Source organism: Leucopleurus acutus (genome assembly GCF_964270905.1).
Source record: "Leucopleurus acutus genome assembly, chromosome: 14".
NCBI lineage: Eukaryota > Metazoa > Chordata > Mammalia > Artiodactyla > Delphinidae > Leucopleurus > Leucopleurus acutus.
In genome coordinates this window covers 32,374,867-32,401,094 of record NC_139156.1, presented here as the reverse complement: position 1 = coordinate 32,401,094, position 26,228 = coordinate 32,374,867, and the positions used below count along the sequence as shown (strand labels likewise).

The 26,228-nt window shown below is 36.1% G+C and overlaps 1 protein-coding gene across 1 annotated transcript in view; it reads left to right on the top strand.

Moving 5' to 3' along the window:
- Positions 1-26,228, top strand: part of TBC1D12 (TBC1 domain family member 12) — a 96,396-nt gene that overhangs the window by 46,618 nt on the left and 23,550 nt on the right. The window contains exons 2-3 of the mRNA XM_082854134.1: positions 1,858-1,981; positions 23,783-23,898. Of these exons, the coding sequence (XP_082710260.1) occupies positions 1,858-1,981; positions 23,783-23,898 (240 nt within the window). The remainder of the gene's footprint in view (positions 1-1,857; positions 1,982-23,782; positions 23,899-26,228) is intronic.

The following is a 26,228-nucleotide window of genomic DNA, read 5'->3' as shown; positions in this document are numbered from 1 at the left end:
TTAGATTTAAGCTCAATGTCACATTCAAGAATCCTTTGCATAAACCATGGTGACAAAGTTTTTCTCCTGTGTTTAGCATGGTTGGATGGCAAAGCTTTGGTGTGTAGGCAGGCCATATAGAGGCTTGTGGAGGAAGCATGGCTTGATGAGAACTGTCTGGGGAGTACAAGTGAGCTGTGTGGGGCCTACAGAGGGAATTGGTGCATCAGTGCTGGCAGGAAGCCTTTGGGTGCCAGTTTACATGTTAATAAGACTTCAGGAAAGCCGTCTGCAGGTTGAGTTGCTGAGGCTGTAAGTTTGCTCAGGCACTTAATGTTCTGGGCATGTGACTGAGCAGAGTTCTACTGGGTATCCTCATACCCAAACCACTGACCCACTCTGCATCAGCTGGAAGCCACAGGAGAGCAGAGCCCCTTTCTTCTGTGGTGTCCCTTCAGTGCCCTCTATCGAGTAAGCTTAACAGCCTCATGTTTATTTTGAAAGGAGAAATGCTCAAAGGAATTCCATGTTGTCACAGAGCATATACTGCAAGGTGAATATAGAGCTATAAGGCAATAAACTGATGAGCAGCACATAAGATATCAAATAGTGTTTAAATTAATAGGCCATCATTTGAGGCTTGAAATTTTACTATAAATATACCAGTCCTCAGTATAATCATTATTGAAAACCTCCAACTTAGAGATCTTATAGAATAGAGAATTGAGTCGCTATATGTGGTCTCAGAGATGAAACCTCTAGAGTATCCTAAGCAGATATTACTCTGAATTGTCATCAGTTCACTTCCATTGCACACCCAAGGAAGTGAGAGTGTTTCTTTAACTTATTATTGATTAACCCATATTCTTTTGTAGGAGTCTGTTGATACCTTTCTAAACTTGAAGAACAGCCTTAACGTTATGCATTAAAAACTTACCCCCTCTTATCACAATAATGTACTTTTAAGAACAGATATATTTATATGATATTTTGAAAGCCTGAGTTATTTGGGCTTTCAAATACTTTGTGACTGTTTGTAACTGTATGTGAAAATTTTAAATTTTCTTAATGAATATTTATATCACACCTTATATGAAGGCTTTATATTCAGTTGGATTCATTGTACCTTTCTGATTGGTTCATGGTGCCCTGGCATGCTGTATTGATGTATACATATTTTGAATATCATTCCTGCTTACATGTGCAATAGATACTTAATTTGGTTGGTAAGGGAATGGAGATAATAGGTAAAATCCTTGATCCTTGTGCAGATTCTTTTTTTAGATTTTCAGTGAGAGATAGTTTCTTACTAGGTTACATATTGACGCTTTTTCAATAAGCTTTTCTTGTGCATACCTGTCCTAGGAAAAACAACTTGCATATACATATATTATAGGAATAGAGGCTCAGTAGATACCCTTTTATTTCAAGCAATAACAAATTATTGCTGAGAATAATTAAATAGTATTTTCCCCAAAGATGGTATTACTTAATCCTTTACCTGTTTTATATAAGTTCTCTTTAACTTTTTTGTTCTCAGATTCTTGGCTTTTATTGTCAAGTATATGTATAGTCAATTCTAGTACATTTTGTAGCTAACTCAAAGCAAATATTTACATTTTATTTACAGCTGTCATTTTTCTCCCAATTTGTTTATCTCTCTAATATCTCTGTTGATGATTCTTCTAATATTTCTTTATAAGCCAGGTAGTCTTAAGTGAGTCTTGTTAGTCTAATAGTCAGTAGTATAAGTAGTAGAAATAATTTTATTTAAAAGTATTTTGTATTTGTCTTGAGGATAAGCGTACTTTAAAAATTATTATTAAGTAGTTCCCTGGTTACCAGAAACACAATTCATGTAACTTTTCTGTGTTTCAGAAACCTTTTTCCGAAAAGGACAAAGGAACTCAAGTCAGTTGTACATAGTGCTCCTGGTTGGAAATTATTTGGTAAAGTCCCTCCCAGAGAGAATCTTCAGAAAACTTCCAAAATCATTCAGCAGGTAAGTACTAATGTAGCCATGTGGTTTGTCTTGCTTTTCAGATATTCTTTTCTAGATAATTAACCATATTCTATTTTCATTCCTTTTTCTTTTTAACATGTAAAATTTTGGGACTATAGATATTTGTAGTAACTTTAACTTTTTTTTAAAGCATGACATATTTTCAGTTATCTTTTATGGTTGTGAAAATTCTTTACAGTCATAGAACATTGATTTTGTTTCCTAGTTATTCCTTGGATAGCTTTTTTTTTTCCTTAGCAAACCATTGTCACCACAGACTTTGACTTCTAGCCGAACATGGTAGCATTTGCCAGCGGCACAGATTTTATGGATAATGGGTAGTTGTGAACTGATAAAGCAGCATAAAGTGAAAACCGAGTAGATTTTGAGGTCGAACTCTTTCCTTGGTCACTTTTCTGGTTTTCTGTCTTAACCAAGGACTTTGTGAGAGGGCGGGTGAATAGTCTGTTTCTAGTAATTTAGGAGCCAGTTCTTCTGTTATCTGTTTTAATATCCATATTCTTGAGTTCTTAAGAATTTCAGATCTTGTTTGACTCCTGAGCTTGTGCTTCTCAGTACTAGGAGATAAGTGAGACTGGAATGCAGTGAGACTGTATCAATTTATAGCATTTTTAATTTTAGAGAAGCTGTTTCTCAGGAGATATTATAATAAATTTCCTATTTCTCTCCTTCCAGTTGTAATTTATCAAATTTAGCACATCCAGCATTTATAAAAATAATCACATTAAAGCAATAATCATCATTCAAACTGGAAAAAATACTTTCCTTTAAGTATTTACTAGTGTTCTTTTTATTGCTCAAAAGAAAAACAGGTTTCCCAAGTAAATAAGAGCATAATTTTTAGATCTTTAAAAGCATTTGTTATAGTTAATTTTATTTACAAGTAATTAAAATAGTGACCAGTTTATATGTTGCTGAGACTTAAAACTGTAGTGCTGTGATTCCCAAGCTGTGTGCCTAGGGCACCCCGTGTGCTGCAGCTAACGCAGGGGGGAACCATGGCAAACTCAGTGATGCTACACATCTGCTGGATATGGTGCAGACTGATAGCTTGAGGTAGTACACAATTTCAACATTAAATGGCAATGTATTATTTTCTGTGGCATCGTATCCTTGTGAATCTGGTTTTTCCTAGTTTGCTATGATAAAAATCAGATACTGTGCAAAAATCAGTGTGGAACAGGAAATGAAGGTGATGGTGTCCAATCTGATTTCAAGGTTTGTGAAATTGTACAGTGCACAAAAGGCACACATGCCCAATTAGTAATTAATTGTGGTTATTTAAGAATGCAATAAAATGTTTTTCTTTTAATTTATGTGTACTATTTTTTCAAGTGGTTACTAAGTGCTAGGACATAAATCTTTACTTAATTGTTGGACATAACTACTTATTAAACAGAATGTTTAAGGATTTCTGTTGGTTTAGGGGGCACCAAGAAAAAATTACTGAGACACTAAGGTTACTGTTAATCCAAGAAAGTTTGGGAATCTTTGCTATCTGGACATTAACTCTTTTTTCGTGAAGTCTTTCAGAAGACCAAGTTTGCCCTCTAGAGGCAAAAACAGTGGTCTTGCTATTGAAGGTTTGTATTCTTGACTTTATGATAGTTTACCTGAAATATGCTTGTGCATATACTTTAATATCTTTATGTAAACTAATATTCTGTGATATTTTCTTACCATAGATCTCTAAATAAGTTACTAGTGGATAATTATCTGTTTACCAATATGTCTGTGCCTTTAATGTGCTGTTTTCATTTTGGAAAGCCAAGGCCTCACCTCCTCTCTCCTTTTTATATATATGTTGTTTGAAAATTTGATTAGTGGTCAGGAAAAAACGACTCTTATTTTCATATGGGAAGAAGGAGTGAGTTGAAATGCAGTTTCTATCCTCTGTCCCTTTTCTGGCCTTTTACACATGATGATTTCTCCCAGCTGCTTCTTTTAATTTTTGAGTTTTCCATTTGTGTATAGGTGCTAATGTGTATTTTGGTGCCTTTTTCATGGTTCTGTTTGTTTTGGGGGGGCTGTGATGGATAGCGAAGTCCTTGTTCCTCTGACCGTTTTCCACGTTCAAAAATATGTATCTCTTTCACCATGTGATGGAATATGTTTCTGCCTCTCCTTTTCTGCTTTCTCTTTCCCTACTGTTTGTGTCCTCTACTCCACATTTGTCTCACTTTGCTGTTCTCTTCACTGCAATTGTCATTTTAAAAGTGGGCATGATTGGGCTTCCCTGGTGGTGCAGTGGTTGAGAGTCCGCCTGCTGATGCAGGGGACACAGGTTCGTGCCCCAGTCTGGGAAGATCCCACATGCCGCGGAGCGGCTGGGTCCGTGAGCCATGGCCGCTGAGCCTGCGCGTCCGGAGCCTGAGCTTCACAACGGGAGAGGCCACAACAGTGAGAGGCCCGCGTACCGCAAAAAAAAAAAAAAAAAGTGGGCATGATTTTCTTTTATTGGTAATGGTAAAGTTATAACTTTCTGTCTCTGTTCCCACTTGAAAACATTTTTTTACAGCCCTGATTTCTAAACTCTGTAAAATATTATCAATATAAAACTACATTTGAGGGACTCCCCTGGTGGTCCAGTGGTTAAGAATCCATCTTGCAATGCAGGGGACACCTAGTTCGATCCCTGGTTGGGGAGCTAAGTTCCCACATGCCGCAGGGCAACTAAGCCCGTGTGCCACAACTACAGAGCCCATGCAGTGTGAAAGATCCTGCATGCCACAACTAAGACCTGACACAGCCAAAAAATAAATATTTAAAAAAATTACTTAAAAAAAACGTGAAGCGCAATAAAACGTGGTGCGCCTGTAAAAAAAAAAAAAAAGAAAAAAAAAACTACATTTGAGATCCTTGACCATCTATCTACCCCTTTCAAATGTGTGTTATATGTTTGGAATGAGAAATTTAAAATGATGTTAAGAGTAAAGCCGTGAAGAGTGTTAAGACACATCTGTCATGTTTTAGGATAAGGTCTTAAGCTGTTAAGGCTATAGAAAATGAAGATAGCTAGTATTCCAGTGTAAAACTGCCTGAAACAGTAAGGCAGTGCTAGAAGTACTAAGGAAAAAATAGATTCCTTTGACCTTCCTAAAGATGCCTCACTTGCTTATTGAATGACAAAACAGTAAAATTTGTTAGAATATTAGAGTAGTAGTAGTATTTTATAGGATAATTATTTTATTAAGCAAATATTCAGAAAGGAGTTGCCATATTTTTAAGGATGAGTATATGTTTGGGAGCCAGAATTTTTTTCTAGTAGAAAGACACCTATAAGATTATAAACCAAACTATAGAGTAAAGTAGTGTTTGACTTACCATCTTTTTCCTCTATTGTTAATTGCACAAATAACACGATTATGTTCTCTATAAAATATAAAACATTATAGGGCGATATGTCTCATTTTACTTTCCCTTCATATTTTTAGGCCTTTTAAAATTCAATTTTTGTATGGAAAACACAATTATTTTCATGTGTGTATATTTTTACATATATGGTGTTATTTTTTTTCACGAACAAAATATTACTATATATAAATTTTTTTTTGCCTTACTTTATGTGTTTTGTACCTATAGATTTTTCAGAGATATATGAAGTCCAAAAGTGAAAGATACTTGTAGGTTAAATATTTTTTAAAGTTTTATTCTTGTAAATTTTATTAAAGGTCTGATCAGTTTTAGTGCTTTCCATGTTAACAGTAAAGAAACATAAACATCATTTTAGGGTAATAACAAAGTCAGACCGACTCAAGTTTGGCATTTAACTTGACAGTAAATTCCCAAATCACATGAATATTCATAATATTATTTTATGAGGATTATCACATGTGTTCTCTTGCAGGTGTGAAATTCCTGCTTGTGGCCATTTGAACCAGTTGGTGAGCCATGTTAAAAATTGCATCTATTAATTATAAATAGTATTTCAGTTATATTGTAGTTCAATTGACCTAAGTTTTTGGTTTTTCTAAATTAATAGGCTGAAGTTGGAATACAGCTACATAGTTTGTCTTATGACCTCCAAACTGCAAGTGAGAATTATTTCAAATGCACCATGTTATGTATAATTGTAACATGATTGCATACTAGATTGAGTATACTCTATTTATGTCAAACTGACAGTCTTTCAGTAGAAAGTGATTTTTTTGTTTGGCACTGTTTTTATATTGGCATCTTTTTCATTATGAGGAAATTAGATTGGAGTACTTAGATGGTATTTCATGTTTTTCATCACTCGTCTTTCTGAGTGATGTTTTAGTTGCGTGGTTGAATCACTTTCAGATATCTTTTGGCAGGCAAGGAAAAAAGTTTTAAGGCACTAACTGATTTCTTAATCTGAGTATTTCAAATTGTCCAGAAGTAGGATAGGTCACGCTGCTCAATTAAGCCTTTGATTTTGAATTGTTAACTTCAGGAACAATAGCGCTGTGGAAAGGACTAGAATACACGTGCTTTGTGAGCAGTAAATATATAACACTTTGCAAGTGTAGAGCTTAATTTTCTGGTTACTAACTTTATTGTTGTATGTAGCATTAGGATACTTGAAAACAGTTTGTTGGTTTTAGTTATGCTTAAATATGGATACCTTTGGTGTAAAATTTGAGTGAGCACTGCAATAAATGAGCTACTTCCTTCATTGTTAAATTGTGGAGGGGCTGGACTATGTTCAGAATTTGTTTTTGATAAGTCCTTAAAACTGTTAACACACTTGCATGTTTTTTCACCTTTATTTACCTAAGGTATTGTCACCTTGAAAAGATAGTGAATAATTACCTTCCTAGCCGCATGTGTGTTCCTTATTTATAGTTAATGATAAATTATTATGTCTTTCCTATGTATGAATAAATTTATTTCATAAATGTTAATTTGTGTGGTCTGGAGATTGAGAGAGGGCTTTATAACAGCTTTGGGCCTGTGCTTCGGGGAGAGGGGAGAAGTGTGAGCCTTAAGAAAGAAGGTTAAATTAGGTAAAGAAAACAAAAAGAATAAAGCACTAACCCCTTTAGGAAGAGTGTTCTCACTGTCCACCGAAACTCAAAAGTTGAGTCACTCTGTATACACATCAGGCTATTTTGGCTTTTACATTGTCTTTAAAAGAGAAGCTCCTATTCTATTCTTTCTTCTCCCAAGACTCCATATTTTACTTCAAGAAGCTGTTCAAAGACTCCTGCCACCCTCCGTTTGAACCGATAGACTGATCTTTTCTCATATTCCCTCCTAGTACACCTTCTTTCTGGTGAATCCCTTTAGATACAGAGCCCAAGCCATCAGAATGTGGTAGGATACCATTCTGTGACCAACTTACTCTGTGACCTCGTGTTAGCAAGCTCTAAACCTTTTCTCTAGTAGAACTTGAAGGACAAAATTCTTTAATTGATCCTAGATTCTTCTCGAAGATTGTCTGGCTTTCATTTCAATGAATGTGTAATTTATGCAACATACATTGACTGTGTATAATACCATGAGCATGGTTCAGGTTCTTGGGAAATAGATAAATATAAGTCCTAGCCTTTCAGTTATTCTAGCATAACTGTAGGAAGGAGGGGGAAGGTTCATATATGGTTTTAATATAGTGTAGTGAGTGCTGTAATACAGTTGTGAACCAAAGTATGAGAGTAGAGATGAAAGAGTGATTAATTCTGCTCAGGATGACGTGCAGTTTCTGTGTTATGAAGTATACTAGTAGGAGTTCACCAGGTAGACAAGATGGGGAAAGACATTCCAGATAGAGAAAATTGAATGAACAAGCAGGAATGCACCAGACTTGTTTAGCTCAATTTTAGGTCAGTATTTCAGGGAAGTAGGGTAGATGGTGAAGGTCCTTAGCCACAAGGTTAGAAAGTTGGGTTTTAACCAAAATACTTTTAAATAAGGCACTGAGGCATCAAATTCATATACTGGAAAAATTCTGGAGGCATTGTAGAAGTTAAATTAGAAAAGAGTGGGTTTGCAAACAAGGACATTAAGATTTATTGTAGTAGTCTATGATTCTGGTTCTCAAACATAGTGGATTATGTAGGGAATGTGTTAAAAATACAGATCCCTCAGCTCTTTACCTTGAGTTCTTAATGTCAGTTTTGTGTTTTTCAATTCTTGTGTTTCTGGTTGTTTCTTTTTCAAATCTGCTATATCACTTTTTGCAGTTTACAGTTCCCTGCTGAAATTTCAAGCTTGGCCTTTATCTCCTTAAACATAGTAAGTATAGTTTTTATAGCCTGTGTCTGATAATTCCAATGTCTGGAAATTCTATAGGTCTGTTTATATTGAATATTGATTCTGCTAGTTTTTGTTAGCAGATGCTATTTTATCTCTGTGTGTGCCTGGTTACCTTTGCTTGGGTGCTGGATGTATATTTGAAACATCATATGTAGAAAACAATTTGAAGTACATCTTGGTTACTTCCAAGTTTTATCAACAGTGAATAAAGCTGCTATAAACATTTGTGTGTAAGTATTTTTGTGGGTGTAAGTTTTCATTTCTTTTGGGTAAATACCAAGGAGGCTGGTTGCTGAATCATATGGTATTTTAATTTTGTAAGAAACAGCCAAACTGTCTTCCAAAGTGACTGTACCATTTTGCATTCCCACCAGCGATGAATGAGCATTCCTGTTGTTCCACATCTTCACCAGTATTTGGTGCTGTCAGTGTTTTGAATTTTGACCATTTTAATAGGTGTGTAGTCATATCTGATTGTTTTAATTTGCAATTCTGAATGAACATGAATTAGAACATATTTTCATATGTTTACTTGTCATCTGTGTATGTTATTTACTGAGATGTCTTTTCTGATCTTTTGCCATTTTTAATTGGATCATTCATTTTCTTATAATAATAAAAACAGAACTCAATAGAGTTTTAAGAGTTCTTTGTATATTTAGTATAACAGTCCTTTATCAGATGTATCTTTTGCAAATATTTCCTCCCAGTCCATATCTGGTCTTCTCATTCTCTTGACAGTGTCTTTCACAGAGTAGAGGTTTTTAATTTTTATCAAGCCCTGCTTCTCAATTATTTCTTTCATGGATTGTGCCTTTGGTGTTGTATCTAAATAAAGTCATCACCATACCAAAAGTAATCTAGGTTTTCTCCTGTCTTCTATAGTTTTATAGTTTTTTTGTTTTACATTTAGGTCTATAATCCATTTTGAGTTAATATCTGTGAAGAGTGTAAGTTCTATGTCTAGATCCATTTTTTTGCATGTGGATGTCCACTTGCTCCACGCCATTTGTTGAAAAGATTACCTTTGCTCCATTTTATTGCCTCTGCTTCTTTGTCAAAGATCAATTGACTGTGTTTATGTGGAACTGTTTCTGGGCTGTCTGTTCTGTTCCATTGACTTCTTTGTCTAGTATTTTGTCAACACTGCCCTGTATTGATTACTGTAGCTTTACAGTAAGTCTTGAAGTCGGGTAGTGTCAGTCCTCCAACTTTATTCTTCTTCTTCAATACTGAGTTTGCTATTCTGGGTCTTTTGCCTCTACATATAAACTTTAGAATCACTTTGTCAATATCCACAAAGTTACTTGCTGGGATTTTGATTGGGATTGTGTTAAATTTGTAGATCAAGTTTGGAAGAACTGACATCTTGGTAATACTGACTCTTCCTATCCATGAACATGGACTGTCTCTTCCTTTAGTTAGTTCTTCTTTGGTATCTTTTATCTGAGTTTTGTAATTTTCCTCATGTAGATATTGTATATATTTTGTCAGATTTGTATCTAAGTATTTCATTTTGGGGGATGCTAATGGAAATATTAATGTGTTTTAAATTTCAAATTCCATTTTTTATAGCTGGTATGTAGGAAAGCAATTGACTTTCCTAATATCCTGCAACGTTGCTGTAATTGCTTATTAGTTACAGGAGTTTTTTTGACTGTTCTTTCAGATTTTCTACACAGACAAGCCATGGCATCTGAAAACAAAAACAGTTTTATTGTTTTCTTTTCCAATCAGTATACCTTGTGTTTCCTTGTCTTGTTGCATTAGCTAGGACTTCCCATACAATGTTGACAAGCAGTGGTGGGAGGGGACATCCTTGCCTTGTTCCTGATCTTAGAAAACTTAGAGTTTCTCACCATTAGATATAATATTAGCTATAGGTTTTTTGTAGATGTTCTTTATCAAGTTGAGAAGTACCCCTATATTCCTTCTTTAATGAGGGTTTTTGTCATGAATGAGTTGAATTTTGTCAAATGCTTTTTCTGTATTGATATGGTCTTGTGATTTTTCTTTCTTAGCTTATTGATGTGATGGATTACATTAATTAATTGTCAGATGTTGAGCCAGCCTTGCAGACATGGGATAAATCCCACTTGGTCATGGTTTATAATCCATTCGATTTGCAAATATTTCATTGAGGATGTTAGCAGCTATGTTTCTGAGAGGTATTGTTCTGTAGTTTTCTTTTAATGTCTTTGCCTGTTTTAATATTAGGGTAATGCTGGCTTCATTGATTAAATTAGGAAGTATTCCTCTGCTTCTGTCTTCTGGAGGAGATCATAGGGAATTGGTATAATTTCTTCCTTAAATGTTTCTTAAAATTTGCTGGTGAAGCCATCTGAGCCAAACTGCTTTCTCTTTTGGAAGGTAATTAATCATCAACACAATTCCTTTCCTCCTTCCTTCTTTCCCTTCTTCCTTCCCTCCTTCTCTCCCTCCCTTTCTCCCTTCTTCCTTTCATTTTTTCCAGCTTTATTGGGGGTATAATTGTTGATTCAATTTTTTAAATAGATAACAGGACTGTTCAGATTGTCTCTTTCTTCTCTGAGTTTTAACAGATTGTGTCTTTAAGGAATTTATCCATTTCATCTAAGTTATCAAATTTATGGGCATCTGATTGTTCATAATATTACTTTAACGTACATCAGATCTGTAGTGAGGTCCCCTCTTTCATTTATGATATTTGTAGTTTGTGTCTGCTTTCCCTCTCCCTCTCTCCTTTCCCTTCCTCCCTCCATCCTAGAGTTTGTAATATGCATTTACAGCTAATCTAAGCCCACTTTAAAATAACATTTACCACTTCATGTGTAGTGTAAGTACTTTATAATAACAAAATATTCCTAATTCCTTCCTTCCATCCCTTGTGTCTTTGCTGTCATTCATTTCACTTATACATGAGCATGCTCTCACACACACACACACAGACACACACATATGTAACTGAATATATCATTATTATTTTGAACAAACTTATCTGCTGGATCAGTTAAGAATAATAAAAATAAAATTTTTATTTTACCTTCATGTATTTCTTTCTGATGCTCTTTCTTTCTAGATGTAGGTAAAAGTTTCTGACGTGTCATTTTCCCTCTCTCTGAAGAGCTTCTTTTAATAGATCTTGCACGGCAGATCTGTTGGCAATAAATTCTCTCAATTTTTTGTTTGTTTAGAAAAGTCTTTTTTTCTTCTTTTTTTTGAAGGATAATTTCATAGGGTACAGAATTTGAGGGTTTTGCATTTTTTCTCTCAACACTTTAAATATTTCTCTGTACTCTCTCTTTGCTTGTATGGTTTCTGAGAAGTTGAACGTACTTGTTATCTTTGCTTTTGTATAGGGAAGGAATTTTTTTCACCTCTGGCTTCTTTCAAGATTTTTTTTTCAATCTTTGATTTTCTGCAGTTTAAATATGTTATGCCTACATATAGTTATTTGGGCATGTTTCCTGCCAAATTTTGTGTTCTGAACTTCATGATCTGTGGTTTGGTGTTGACATTAATGTATAGAAATTCCTGGTTATCATTCCTTCAAATATGTTTCTGCTCCATTTTCTCTCTAGTTGCTTGCTGCAACTAGAGAAAGCCCACACGCAGCAATGAAAACCCAACGCAGCCAAAAATAAATAAAATTAAATCTTTTTTTAAAAAAGTTCCTTTTCCCCTCCTACTGCTGGAAGCACAAGGAGATTTTTCTCTGACATACACTGTGAGTACCTGATAGAGTTCCTGGAGGTAAAACTTGCAAAAAGTATGTGGGTCTGGGATCTCTTGGAGTCTTAGCGCTCAGACCTGTCGACATTGAGCCTCTAGCAATTTGTCAGTTACAGTTCAGGTTTTCCTACCCTGGCATTGATTCCCACAGAGGTTTCTTCATAGGTTTCTGCTCTGGTAAGTTGTGATTCTCTATATCCACCTATTTCTCTAATTTTGGGGCAGCAGTTTGCCCTGTGACCTCATTTCTCTGAGGAATCTAAGAAGAGTTGTTGATTTTTTTAGTTTGTTCAGCTTTTTACTTATTGGAGTGGGTTGGCAGCTTTTAAGCTTCTTACGTCTGGAGCAGAAAACAGAAGTTGAAATGCTAATACTTTGTTAAGGATTTTTGCTTCCATTTTCATTTGAGATAATGGTCTGTAATTTTCTTTTAATATCTTTGTCTGATTTTGGTATTGGGATAATGCTGAAATCATTGAATGAATTGAGAGTTTTTTTCTTCGTCTCCATTCTAAAAGAATTTGTGTAGAATTAGTATTTTTTCTTCCTTAAATGTTTGATGAAACGTGACAGTGAAATTATCTAAGCCAAGATTTCTCAACCTCAGTGCTATTGATATTTTAGGTCTTGTAATTTTTGTTCTTGGGGGCTTTTCCTGTGCAGTGAAGGATTTAGCAGCATCCCTGTCCTCTGCCCAGTAGATGCCAGTAGCATCCCCTCACAGTTGTGGCAACCAAAAATGTCTCTAGATGTTGCCACATATTCCCTGGGGCCAAAGTCTACGCCAATTGAGAATTACTGACATAAACCAGGTATGCAGGGGAGACTTCCCTGGTGGTCCAGTGGTTAAGACTCCACGCTCCTAATGCAGGGGGCCCAATTTCGATCCCTGATCAGGGAAGTAGATCCCGCATGCTGCAATGAAAATCCTGAAGATCCCGCGTGCTGCACCTAAAAAAAAAAAGATACTGCATGCTACAACGAAGCTCCTGCCTGCCACAACTAAGACCTGGTGTAGCCAAATAAATAAATATTTTTAAAAAACCGAGTATGCAGGGGCTTTTGTTGTTATTGTTGAATAGCTTTTTAATTATAAATTTAATATTTTAATTGATATAGGGGTATGACATTTTCTATTTTTTCTTTTTTTCCCCACATCTTGATTGGAGTATAATTGCTTTACAATGTTGTGTTAGTTTCTGCTATAGAACAAAGTGAATCAGCTGTATGTATACATATATCCCCATATCCCCTCCCTCTTGAGCCTCCTTCCCACCCTCCCTATCCCAGCCCTCTAGGTCATCACAAAGTGTCGAGTTGATCTGCCCACTAGCCATCCATTTCACATTTGGTAGTGTATATATGTCAATGCTGCTCTCTCACTTCGTCCCAGCTTCCCATTCCCCCCCTGCATCCTCAAGTCTGTTCTCTACATCTGCGTCTTTATTCCTGCCCTGCCACTAGGTTCATCCGTACTGCTTTTTTTAGATTCCATATATCTGCGTTAGCATACGGTATTTGTTTTTCTCTTTCTGATTTACTTCACTCTGTATGACAGACTCTAGGTCCATCCACCTCACTACAAGTAACTCAATTTTGTTCCTTTTTATGGCTGAGTAATGTTCCATTGTGTATGTGCCACATCTTCTTTATCCATTCATCTGTCGATGGACATTTAGGTTGTTTCCATATCCTGGCTATTGTAAACTGTGCCACAATGAACATTGTGGTACATGTATCTTTTTGAATTATGGTTTTCTTAGGGTATATGCCCAGGAGTGCGATTGCTTGGTCATATGGTAGTTCTACTTTTAGTTTTTTAAGGAACCTCCATAGTGGCTGTCAATTTACATTCCCACCAACAGTGCAGGAGGGTTCCCTTTTCTCTACACCCTCTCCAGCATTTATTGTTTCTAGATTTGTTGATGATGGCCATTCTGACCCGTGTGAGGTGATACCTCATTGTGGTTTTGATTTGCATTTCTCTAATGTTTAGTGATGTTGAGCATCTTTTCATGTGTTTGTTGGCCATCTGTATGTCTTTGGAGAAATGTCTATTTAGGGCTTCTGCCCATTTTTGGATGGGTTGTTTGTTTTTTTGATATTGAACTGCATGGGCTGCTTGTATATTTTGGAGATTAATCCTTTGTCAGTTGCTTTGTTTGCAAATATTTTCTCCCATTCTGAGGGTAGTCTTTTTGTCTTGTTTATGGTTTCCTTTTCCTTCCTGTGCAAAAGCTTTTAAGTTTTATTAGGTCCCATTTGTTTATTTTTGTTTTTATTTCCATATCTCTAGGAGGTGGGTCAAAAAGGATCTTGCTGTGATTTATGTCATAGAGTGTTCTGCCTATGTTTTCCTCTAAGAGTTTTATAGTGTGTGGCCTTACATTTAGGTCTTTAACCCATTTTGAGTTTATTTTTTTTCTATTTTTTCTTGAGTCAGACTTGGTTAACTTACATCTTTTAAGAGATTTTTACATTTCACCTCTGTTGTTGGATTTATTGGGAAAAAATTGTTAATAATATTCTGTTTTTATCCTTTTAATGTCTACTGGTTATGTGATATGGATACAGATTATCTCTCAATACATTCCTGATTTTAGAAATGGTATCTTCTTTTTTCTTGATCAGTTTTGCCAGAAGTTATCAGTTTTACTGATCTTTAAAAACGTATACCTCGGGGGGCTTCCCTGGTGGCGCAGTAGTTGAGAGTCCGCCTGCCGATGCAGGGCACATGGGTTCGTGCCCCGGTCCGGGAAGATCCCACATGCTGTGGAGCGGCTGGGCCCGTGAGCCATGGCCGCTGAGCCTGCGTGTCCGGAGCCTGTGCTCCGCGACGGGGGAGGCCACAACAGTGAAAGGCCCGCATACCGCAAAAAAAAAAAAAAAAAAAAAGCATATACTCGGGCTTCCCTGGTGGCTCAGTGGTTGAGAGTCCGCCTGCCGATGCAGGGGACACGGGTTCGTGCCCCAGTCCGGGAAGATCCCACATGCCATGGAGCGGCTGGGCCTGCGCGTCCAGAGCCTGTGCTCCGCAACAGGAGAGGCCACAACAGTGAGAGGCCTGCATACCGCAAAAAAAAAAAAAAAAAACCGTATACCTCTTTTGTTTCACTGATTTTTACCTCTTTCTCTGTTTCTATCTCATTTATTTTTGGTCTTTATTATTTACTTTTCTCTTGGTTCAAATTTGTTTTTTCTAGTTTTTTAAGGTGGATCATTGATTTTAGACCTTTTATCTTTTTAATATGTGGATTAAGCTATACATTTCCCTCTATGCTTTAGCTGCATTTTACAAGTTTCAGAATTTTCATTTTCATTTGATTCAAAATATTTTCTCTCTTATTTCTTTTGTCATGATTCTTTGGAAGTGTGTTGTTTTAATTTTCAAATATTTTAGAATTTTCCTAGATGTTTCTGTAAATAATTTCTAATTTAATTCCATTATGCTCATACAGTATACATTATGAAATTTTAGTCTTTTTCAATATATTGAGACTTATTTTATGTCCTAGATATAGCTTGTCTTAGGGAATGTTCCTTGTGTCCTTGAAAAGAATGTGTATATTCTGCTGATGTTGGGTTAGTGTTGTGTAAATGTCAATTAGGTCATGTTAGATGATAGTGTTGTTCAAATCTTGTATACTTTTGCTGATTTTCTATTTGTTCTGTGAATTACTGAGAGAGGAGTAATAAAATGTCCACCATAATCTACTTGGCTATTTCTCCTTTTGCTTTTTTTTTTCTCTTTTTGTTTTGAAGCTTCGTATTTATGTCTTCTAAATGAATTGACTTTTTTACCATTAATGTAATGTCTTTTTTGCCCTGGTAATGGTTCTTATTATGAAGTTTTTGTCTAACTTTAATTTAGCCACTGAAGCTTGCTTTCACTTAGTGTTTACATGGTATTTATTCTTCTATCCATTTACTTTTTATCCATCTTCATATTTAAAGTGGTTTTTTTTGTATGTAGCTTATATTTGGGTCTATGTAGGCAGTCTAATACTCTCTTCTTTTTAAATGGAGTGTCATTTATTAGTATGACTTGTTTTAAATTTACTATCTTGCTACTTCTTTTCAAATTGTCCCATCTGGTCTTTGTTTCTTTTTATCTCATTTCCTGCCCTCTTTTGGATTAAATGAGTTTTTTAGTACTCCATTTTATCTCCACTGTTAGCTTATTCAATATACCTTTGTTTTAGTTTTTCAGTGGTTGCTCTTGGCCAACAGTTCTCAAACGTTTTATTTTTACAACTGCTTTGGATTCTGCGTATGAAGGATCTCAAAGAGTTCTTGTTTATGGGGATTGTTTGTCAATTACTACTGTACCCAGAATTAAAACTGAAAGGATGAAGTATTTATTAATTCACTTAAAAAGTGAAATTGGCCATCCCTTCCCCCCTCCCCCCCTTTTTTTTTTTAAACTGTGAGTGCATGTCATGAAGAACACAGTGATTAGTAGTACAGTTTGGTGTCTCTGCCTTGATTTGTGCTAGGGCATCAACAGTTTTATTCAATATTGCTTTAGGGGCTTCCCTGGTGGCACAGTGGTTGAGAGTCTGCCTGCCGATGTAGGGGACACGGGTTCGTGCCCCGGTTCGGGAAGATCCCACATGCCGCGGAGCGGCTGGGCCCATGAGCCATGGCCGCTGAGCCTGCGCGTCCGGAGCCTGTGCTCCGCAGCGGGAGAGGCCACAACAGTGAGAGGCCCGCGTACCACAAAAAAATATATATATTGCTTTAGCAAAATTAGTGCTAATGTCAACACATTGACAAACTATTAGCACTATTAGGACTATAGTTTTGACTTCGCAAACCTCATGAAACCATCTCTGGGACACTGTTGAGAACTGCTGCAGTAGGGCTTATGATATTTATCTTTATCACAATCTATGCTCAAATAATGTTATACCACTTTGAGCATAATGTAATAACGTTACAACAGTATACTGCCTTTCTCTCCCTTCTGATTTTGTGCTGTAAGCCCCTCAATACACTGGTATTATTTTTGCTTTAAGTAGTCAGATATCCTTTTAAAAATGACTTTTATATTTTTGTCTCTTATTTATGTCTTTTCTAAAATGTTTTCCATATTTACTATATTTGGTGCTTTTTATTTCTTTGTGTAGATTCATGTTTTCATATGATGTATTCTTTCTGCCTGAAAGATTTCCTTTAAGATATAGAGCAGGTCCACTGACAACAGATTCTCTCAGGTTTTGTTTGTCTGAAAACATTTTTATTGTGCTTTTATTTTTCAAAGATAGATATATTTTTTGGGTATAGGATCCTAAATCAACAGGCTTTTTCCCCCATTATTTTGTTATTTTTTTTCTTCCAGCAATTTAAAGGTTTTTCCATTGTCTTCTGACTTGCATAGTTTCAGGTGAGTCTGAGCATTCAGGTCTCTCCTGAATATCCTATGTATTCAGTGAAGACTTTCCATTCTGGTTGGTGGGAATATGAATACTTCTCAGCCATGGGTGAGCTCTGGAAACTGTTTTGCTTACCATCCACAGTAATTGTTCTTTCCCCAGAAGTTGTCTTTTGCCCAGCCTTGTAGTGTTTCGCCTTACACATGTGCAGTTTGGTATTCAGCTAAAGACTCAAGAGGACTCCTGTGCAGATTTCTGGAGCTCTTTCTCAATGGAGTGCTTTTCTGCTACTCTGGCCCACAAATTCTGGCCCCCATTGACCATTCCAACTAACAGCCAGGCTTTCTTCAAGTTTTCCCTTCCTGCACTGGATGTCCAGAACTGCCCCCATGCATAATAATGGGATGATCGATAGGCTCACCTTGTTTGTTACCCCTTTGGGATCCCAGAGGTTGTTTTCAGCAAGAAAGTTGGTATGAATTACCCAGTCCACCAAGTGGGAATCTACCTATCTTTCTGAAGAATTTTTTTGTCCAACACGTATGTATTAGTTTTAGGAATGTAGATGAAAACCAAATACTTACTTGTTTCTAATTACATATTCAATTCACATATATAATAATATATTAAGAAATAGTGTCTTTTTATTTGGATCTGTTTGCATACATCTTTGATGTCAGTATGTTCAGTGGTATGTTCAGACCACTTTTGTGGTCTTTAACCCCAGAGCACATCATCTTCACTTACGTCAAAGTTGTAGGAGATATAGTGCTTTTTAAGTGTATTATCTTGTTACTAAAATTTTGTCTCAAGCCACAGGTTTCCAGATGCATTACATTTTTTCTTTTATTTGTTCTATAAGTATAAAATTATGATCTCTACAACCTAATCTCTTCCTGTATTGTTCTTTAAGGTAATGTTTAAAAGGCTCTTTATGATAGTTTGCAACTGAATGGTTATACCTCCGGGAATCCTTCGTTACTTTATGTCCATTTTCTTCCTTTCCTTCTCCAATTTAACAAAGCCACAACAAAAAAACCTATTAAAAAAAAAATCACCTTCCAGGGGCTTCCCTGTTGGCGCAGTGGTTAAGAATCTGCCTGCCAATACAGGAGACATGGGTTCGAGCCCTGGTCCAGGAAGATCCCACATGCCACGGAGCAACCAAGCCCGTGCACCACACTACTGAGCCTGTGCTCTAGAGCCCGCAAGCCACAACTAGTGAGCCCGTGTGCCACAACTACTGAAGCCGATGCACCTAGAGCCCATGCTCTGCAACAAGAAGTCATAGCAGTGAGAAGCCCGCGCAGCACAACAAAGAGTAGCCCCCACTTGCTGCAACTAGAGAAAGCCTGTGTGCAGCAACGAAGACCCAATGCAGCCAAAAATAAATAAATAAAATAAATTTATTTTTAAAAATTATAAAAAAAAAAGTCACCTTCCAAACTAGTGTTGACTGAGATAGTTTCAGGGTAATGCACCTTCTCAGGGTAATGCACTCAAATAGTGCTTTGCTGTTCAAATTAATAGAGAGAAAGCACCCATAAAATGAGATGTTGTTAAGCAAATGTGCTTTCTCTTTTCTAAGAGATTATTTTGAGGAAAAACATCTTTTTCGTTTATGTGAATCCAGTATTTCTTTGCCTTGGAATTGTAAGTAATTTTTTCTACTTTATGCTTGTGGAGATGACAGCAATTGCCAACCATCTTTTGATCAGACTTAGAATTAATTGCCTGTTTGACTCAAATTTTCTTACAGTAGCTAGAATAAATTATCCTACAGATATTTGCCAGCCTGCCCCTAGCGCTGGTTTCACCTTCTGTTCTAGTTACCCCAGTTAAAGTAAACATTCCATAGAACAATAATTTGAGTGGAAGATGAAGAATAAGTTAAATTAAAAAAAGAAACAGGCTTCATTACAGTATCCCATAAAAATACGTTCCCTAAGTTAAAAGAAAAACTAAGTGCCTCTTAACCTTTGGTAGGTAGCTCCCAACAACTCATGAAAATAAGTCAGTTAAAACTGACCTTTGGAATTCCCTGGCGGTCCAGAGGTTAGTACTATGCGCTTTCACTGCCGAGGGCCTGGGTTCAATCTCTGGTTGGGGAACTAAGACCACACGTGCCGCGCGACATGGCCAAAAAATAAACCAACCGAACAACAACAACTGACCTTTGTTGGCAGGAAATGAGGTAGATCGATGTGATATTTTCAAACAGTGATTTGCTATAGCTAGCATTATTTACTGATTTCCTTGGACTATGATATTTCCAATTGCTTTTTAATATTGTAAAGTTTCTTTATAACTTATAAAATTATCGATTTTTTTTCCTTATTAAACTTCTATGGAAGGAATATACAGGGGATTTTTATGACATGACCCACACGGATTTAAAGTGAAAATGACTTCAGGAATTTCTCCCATGAGATATTATTTGGTTGTATTTTTAAATGAAGTCTTATTATGTATATCAACTACTTATCAATAACTTGAACACTATTTTCTCTCTCTATTGCCTTCGACTCATCTAAGAATTATGTGATTTTCCTCACCTATAGGGATAGGCCCTAATTAACTTTAACTCATTGATAAAGCTTATTTTTCAGGTCATTGTGATTGCGTGTTGAATGGGGTGTTTCCTGGGACCTTCCAGGAAGGATGCTTTCTTTGTATTTTGTGAGAGTTATTATTGGAAGAGCAACTAGAGGATCTTTGAAAGTTATGCTATGAGGATGTGACAGCTGGCTTTGCTACAGTCATTTCTCTGAGCAGCAAGCCAACCTCCAGATGAAGCCCACACATGGAGGAGGGCATAGCTGAGAGAGTAGTAGAGAAGTGGAGTCTCTGATTGGTGCTGTGAGCCTCTTGGTCAAACAGAGACCACAGTTAGCTAAATATATGGAATATTAGTCCTATAGTCTGATACATTTGCCTGAATGTATTTGATATCACTTTGTGATAAATTTTGAAAATACTGATATTTAATATTTTACTACTTCTAATATAATTTGTAATTTTAATCATGTTAGAAGAGCACCTTAAGTTATTTGGCAAATATTTAAGTCATTGAAGATGTATGAATCTATCCTACTTTCAGATAAGTATGGATTGATATCATGTTTTAAGCTTTTAAAATAATTATTCTCTAGAAATTTAAAGCATTTTTATGCTAAGCATCTGTGATAGAAAATACTAGAATACAGCTTCTTTTCTCTCTCATGTGAAGAATATTTGAGTGACAATTCTGTATAAAGCTCATTTGTAAGGTAGATACATAAATAAATGATATTTATGTACTTTTGTCTTGCCTTTCTTATTAAACGTGTACTTATTTAGTTAATTTTTAATAAAAGACTTTTCATTTTTTGTTCAGACTTTCAGTGGCTCTCCATTTTGTTCATCATGAATTCCAAGTATTTTTGCCAGTGAAAGGCCCCATAATTTAGCCTATACTTTATTTCTCATCCTTTTTCATATTCAGTGAGATTAATGTGTTTCCCTAATCCATGCCTTCGCTTGCTCCCCCTGGCATGTTCTTTCCAATCCTTTCTGTCTATGTAATTAATACCTATCATTTTTGCCCCAGTTCTGATCCCAACTCTTCAGTAAAATCTTTGTGAGTTACCCACCGTGACTATAAAATGATCTCTCTTACAAACAAGCTACTTTATTTCTTGCAAGAAAAGTCAAACAGTACTGAATAATTTAAAGTAAGACAAATGCACTTCATTTCTAGTCTAAGCCTCCAGAGGAAAACCCCTTATAGTTCAAATTCCTTGATATTTTTCTATGTAAACTTGAGCATATATGACTTATTTGGTTATCACTTCTTTTTTTTTTTTTTTTTTTTTTTTTTTTTTTTTTGCGGTACGCGGGCCTCCCACTGCTGTGGCCTCTCCCGCTGTGGAGCACAGGCTCCGGACGCGCAGGCCCAGCGGCCATGGCTCACGGGCCCAGCCGCTCTGCAGCAATGTGGCATCCTCCTGGACCGGGTCACAAACCTGCATCCCCTGCATCGGCAGGCGGACTCTCAACCACTGTGCCACCAGGGAAGCCCAGTTATCACTTCTTTTGACTACCATATTGGAAAGTACAGTTCTATAGGCTTAATCATATTTGTTTGAGTCTTCTTTTGGCAAGAATACTTCAAGAATGATGCTATGTACTTCATATTGCATCAGGAAACACATACTCTCTGCTGGTCTTTTAAAATAATGTTTAGATGGATCAGTGATTGAGGTATTGTTAGCTCGATCTTCCCATTTTAAAGTTCCCTATCAGCTTCTCACTGAATGATTTCATCTATCTCATTATTTTAAATTGTCATAGATGGTTACTTGACTGTCTGCTAATACATAGTAAGATAATAGATCGTTAAAAGGCCAAGCTCTGGAGCCTACCCTGCCTGCAATTTATGACCTTTGGCAAGTGACTGCACATCTTTGTGCCTCAGTTTCCTCTACTGTGAGTTAGGTGCCTCACAAGGTTGTTTCAAGGATTAAATGTGTTAAGTGTTTAAAACAGTGCATGGTACATTGTGACAGTAAGTGCTAGCTGTTATTAATATATTGATTTAGAAGTTTTTTGGGGGGTGGGATGAATTGGGAGATTGGGATTGACATATATACACTAATATGTATAAAGTAGATAACTAATAAGAACCTGTTGTATAAAAAAATAAATAAAATTCAAAAAAAGAAGTTTTATTTTGCTGTCTATGTACTGGCATTTGTTTGCATGGAACATGCTTTACTGGATAGTATTCATCGCATTCTGTCTGGCAGTGAGACCTGGTCACATTGTAGGAAAACGAAGTGCTGTTTAAGTGATAACAAACCTCATACGTATTTAGCTTCTATGGTTTTTAATAAGAAAAACATTAGCAGGAACGGGGATTTGTTATACTTGAGTTTGTAATGAAGAAAAGAAACATTGATCATAATTACATGTATATCCTAGATATTAGGAAAGAAAATTTCGAAAGAGAAAAAGGAATGAGTGACCCCATGGCTTTTGACACTGAAAGGCTATGCAGTTCTTTGAAATGGGAATTAATAAAAATGAACATACACAGTTCTAAATAATTTGAGAAAGAAGTCTCTAAAAATCCAATGCAGTCATGCAAAGGAACTCTCAGATTAACAGCATAGATTTATTAGATGGAAAGGGAGATGTAAAACTAAAGACAGTTATAAAACAATAGTACAAACCATTATAAACAGTGGCAGGAACCATAAAGTAAGCTTGAAGTTTATAGAAAATGACTAAGACAACATAAACTTTTTAAATGTGATATCAATAAGATGAATCTTCAACAAGATTATCAGATTTTTAAGAGGGATGGAATCATCAGTTCATATTTTGCAACTGTCAGATTCGGTAGGGAGAAACAGTCTTTGAGTTAGAAGAGATAATAATAATAAAAGAATTATAGGCCATGGTAGGAAAGCTGCTAGTTAGTAAGTGAAACATTTGACCACTTTAAGTGCATTTAATTTTCTTCATTTAAATTAATGTCTTCTCTAGAAGCCAGTGAGCTCACATATCTACTCATGAAATCACTGAGTAATCTTTGAGAATGTCATGGCAAATATATTTGTTATCTGGAGATGATCACACACTAGCTTGACTTTTTTTTTTTTTTAGAAAGGGGAAAATGTGGGTTCTGGAAATTACAAGCCATAATCTTGTTACTGATCTTTTGCAAATTTCTAGAAATAAATTTCAGCACAAGCTTATGAACATCTATGAAAAATATGCTCAAATGTGGAAATTTAAATGTGTTCACCAAAAACATATCATGTTAAATTAACTTCACTTCTTTTAAGAGAATTATCAATTCAATTGAATGAGAAAAATACTGTAGTAATAGTCTTTTAATTTTAGTGAAGTATTTGACAGTCTTTGGCTATATTTTTGGATAAGATATGTTGGTGAATTATTGTTTCAATTTAGAGTAAGTAGGTAGATTTATAGTAGTTAAGATTCAGAGTAGGTTGAAATCAAAAACCGGTGTTTGATTAGAGGTTCAGTGTCACCCTTGAGAGAGATCTTCAGAGCATTACAGCAGGATTACCTATTTCTTGTGTCAACATTTCCATCATTGATCTTGGCTGAACGTTTAGAAAGTAGGCTTATCTGCTGTAGATTATTAAAAGCTGGACTTGGATAACTGATATCATGGAAAGTAAGCAGGAATATCTTTCTAAAACCTTACCTAATTAATCTAGTACATTTATATCTTCTCCTCTTTGAACATACTTTCATACTTTACATATAATATAAATTCATAGTTTATATTGCTTCAGGGGGAAAAAAGTGACTTTTTTTGTCTACCTGATCTTTTTACCAAATTAATGTATGAATTGTATACCTTATTATAGCATAATATCTTTAATGATACAGATTTAATAATGCAAACTGCAAATTGGAAAAGTTAGTTGCTGCATATGTATATTTTTGTCTACTCTAGGAATATGAAGCACGAACAGGGAGAACCTGTAAACCACCACCTCAGTCTTCAAGACGAAAGAATTTTGAATTTGAGCCACTCTCTACCACTGCCCTGATTCTTGAGGATCGACCATCGTAAGTATTTTAGTGATCATCAGGCACACTGTTTGAATTTTAAACTTTAATTTTTCTTATTATTATTTCATTTAAAAGATACCAAGAAATTAGATAAAGAAATGGGTTTGTTAGGGAAAATTATTTTTAATCCCAGAGATGAATCCTAACACTAATAGGGAAAAATTGTTGATCTCCAAGCTTTATGCATATTTTCTAGAAATCTCTATGACCCAGTGTATGAAACATAAAATCTTGGCTTTTTATATCTGTTCCTATTTCAACCTTCCTCTGCCTTATCTTTTTTTTTTTTAATTGAAACATGGTTGATGTACAGTATTATGTTTCAGGGGAAAAAAAAGTGACTTTTTTGTCTACCTCATCTTTTTACCAAATTAATGTATGAATTGTATATATTCTGTATTATAGCATAATATCTTTAACGATACAGATTTAATAATACAAACTGAAAATTGGAAAAGTCGCTGCATAAGTATATTTTTGTCTACTCATACTACTACATAATTATTTGACATTTACATACATTGTGAAATGATCACAATAAATCTAGTAACCAACCCTCCCGATATAAAGTTATTGCAATATTATTGACCATATTCCTTATGCTGTTTATTACATCGTTGTGGCTTATTTATTATATAACTGAAGGTTTGTACTGCTTAATCCTTTTCACTTATTTTGCCAATACACCCCCCCGCCTTATCGTCACATGATAGAGCAGTTATTTTTCTTTTCTTGACATTTAATATGCACTTATGATGTATTTGTCCTTTTTGCCTTTTTCTTTTTTTCTTTTTTTTTTTTTTTTTTGCGGTATGCGGGCCTCTCACTGCTGTGGCCTCTCCCGTTGCGGAGCACAGGCTCCAGATGCACAGGCTCAGCGACCATGGCTCACGGGCCCAGCTACTCCGCGGCATGTGGGATCTTCCCGGACCAGGGCACGAACCCGTGTCCCCTGCATTGGCAGCGGACTCTCAACCACTGCGCCACCAGGGAAGCCCTGTCATTTTTGCCTTTTATGCCATGCAACTACTGACTGTCAACCAGTTGGTTTACTGTTATTAAGAATATATTCTTTTTAAAAATATTTATTTATTTAGCTACGTCGGGTCTTAGTTGCGGCACGTGTGATCTTTTGTTGCAGTACGCAGGTTCTTCATTGTGGCATGCAAGCTCCAGAGAGCACGGGCTTCGTAGTTGCAGTACGCGGGCTCTCTAGTTGTGGTGCACGGGCTTACTTGCCCTGTGGCATGTGGAATCTTAATTCCCTGACCAGGGATCGAACCTGTATCCCCTGCATTGGAAGGTGGATTCTTTTATATATATATATATATATATATATATATATATATGTTTTTTTTTTTTTTTTTTGGCTGCATCGGGTCTTTGTTGTTGCGTGCCAGGTTTCTCTAGTTGAGGCGAGCCGGGGCTGCTCTTCATTGTGGTGTGCGGGTTTCTCATTGCAGTGGCTTCTCTTGTTGCGGAGTATGGGCTCTAGGCGCGGGAGCTTGAATAGTTGTGGCACTCAGGCTTAGTTGCTCTGCGGTCTGTGGGATCTTCCCAGACCAGGGATCGAACCCGTGTCCCCTGTGTTGGCAGGCAGATTCTTAAGCACTGCGCCACCAGGGAAGTTCCTGGAAGGCGGATTCTTTACCACTGGACCACCAGGGACGTCCCTCACCTACATAATCCTTTGAGTAAGGCTTTTTCCTTTCTTTCATGTCTTTGTTGACTTCTTCAGCCTTCAGTGAATTCTTTTACTTTCTGAATGCTTTTAAGACTTTCCTTTATGTGATTTTCATAAATTAGATTATGGTTGCTTTGGTATGGTTTTCTCATGTTCCATCTGTTTGGGGTCATTGAGCTTAATGTGTCTGTGCATTTATAGTTTTGCATCGATTTTGGAAAAATTTTAGCCTTCGTTTCTTCAACAGTTTTTTGTTCTGCCCTCCCTCCTTTCTTCTGAGATGTCCATTAAACGTGTTACTTGATATTTTTCCATGTCCCATAGCTCATTTGTGTTTTTGGGGGGTATTCTTTCTCTCTATTTCATTTTGTATAGTCTTATATTATTATATCTTAAAGTTCACTTATATTTTTTTCTTCTGCAGTATGTAATTTGCTGTCAGTCCCATCTTTGGAATTTATCATTTTAGAAATTTTCATCTGTAGACATTTGATTTGGATCTTGAGTTTCTCTTATCATGCTCCTGCTTTCTTCTACCTTCTTGAGTATATTTATAGCAGCAGTTTTATCGTCCTTGATTTATAATCCTGTTGTCTGACATTTCTGCTGATTGATTTTTTTTCTCATTATGGTTTGTATTTTC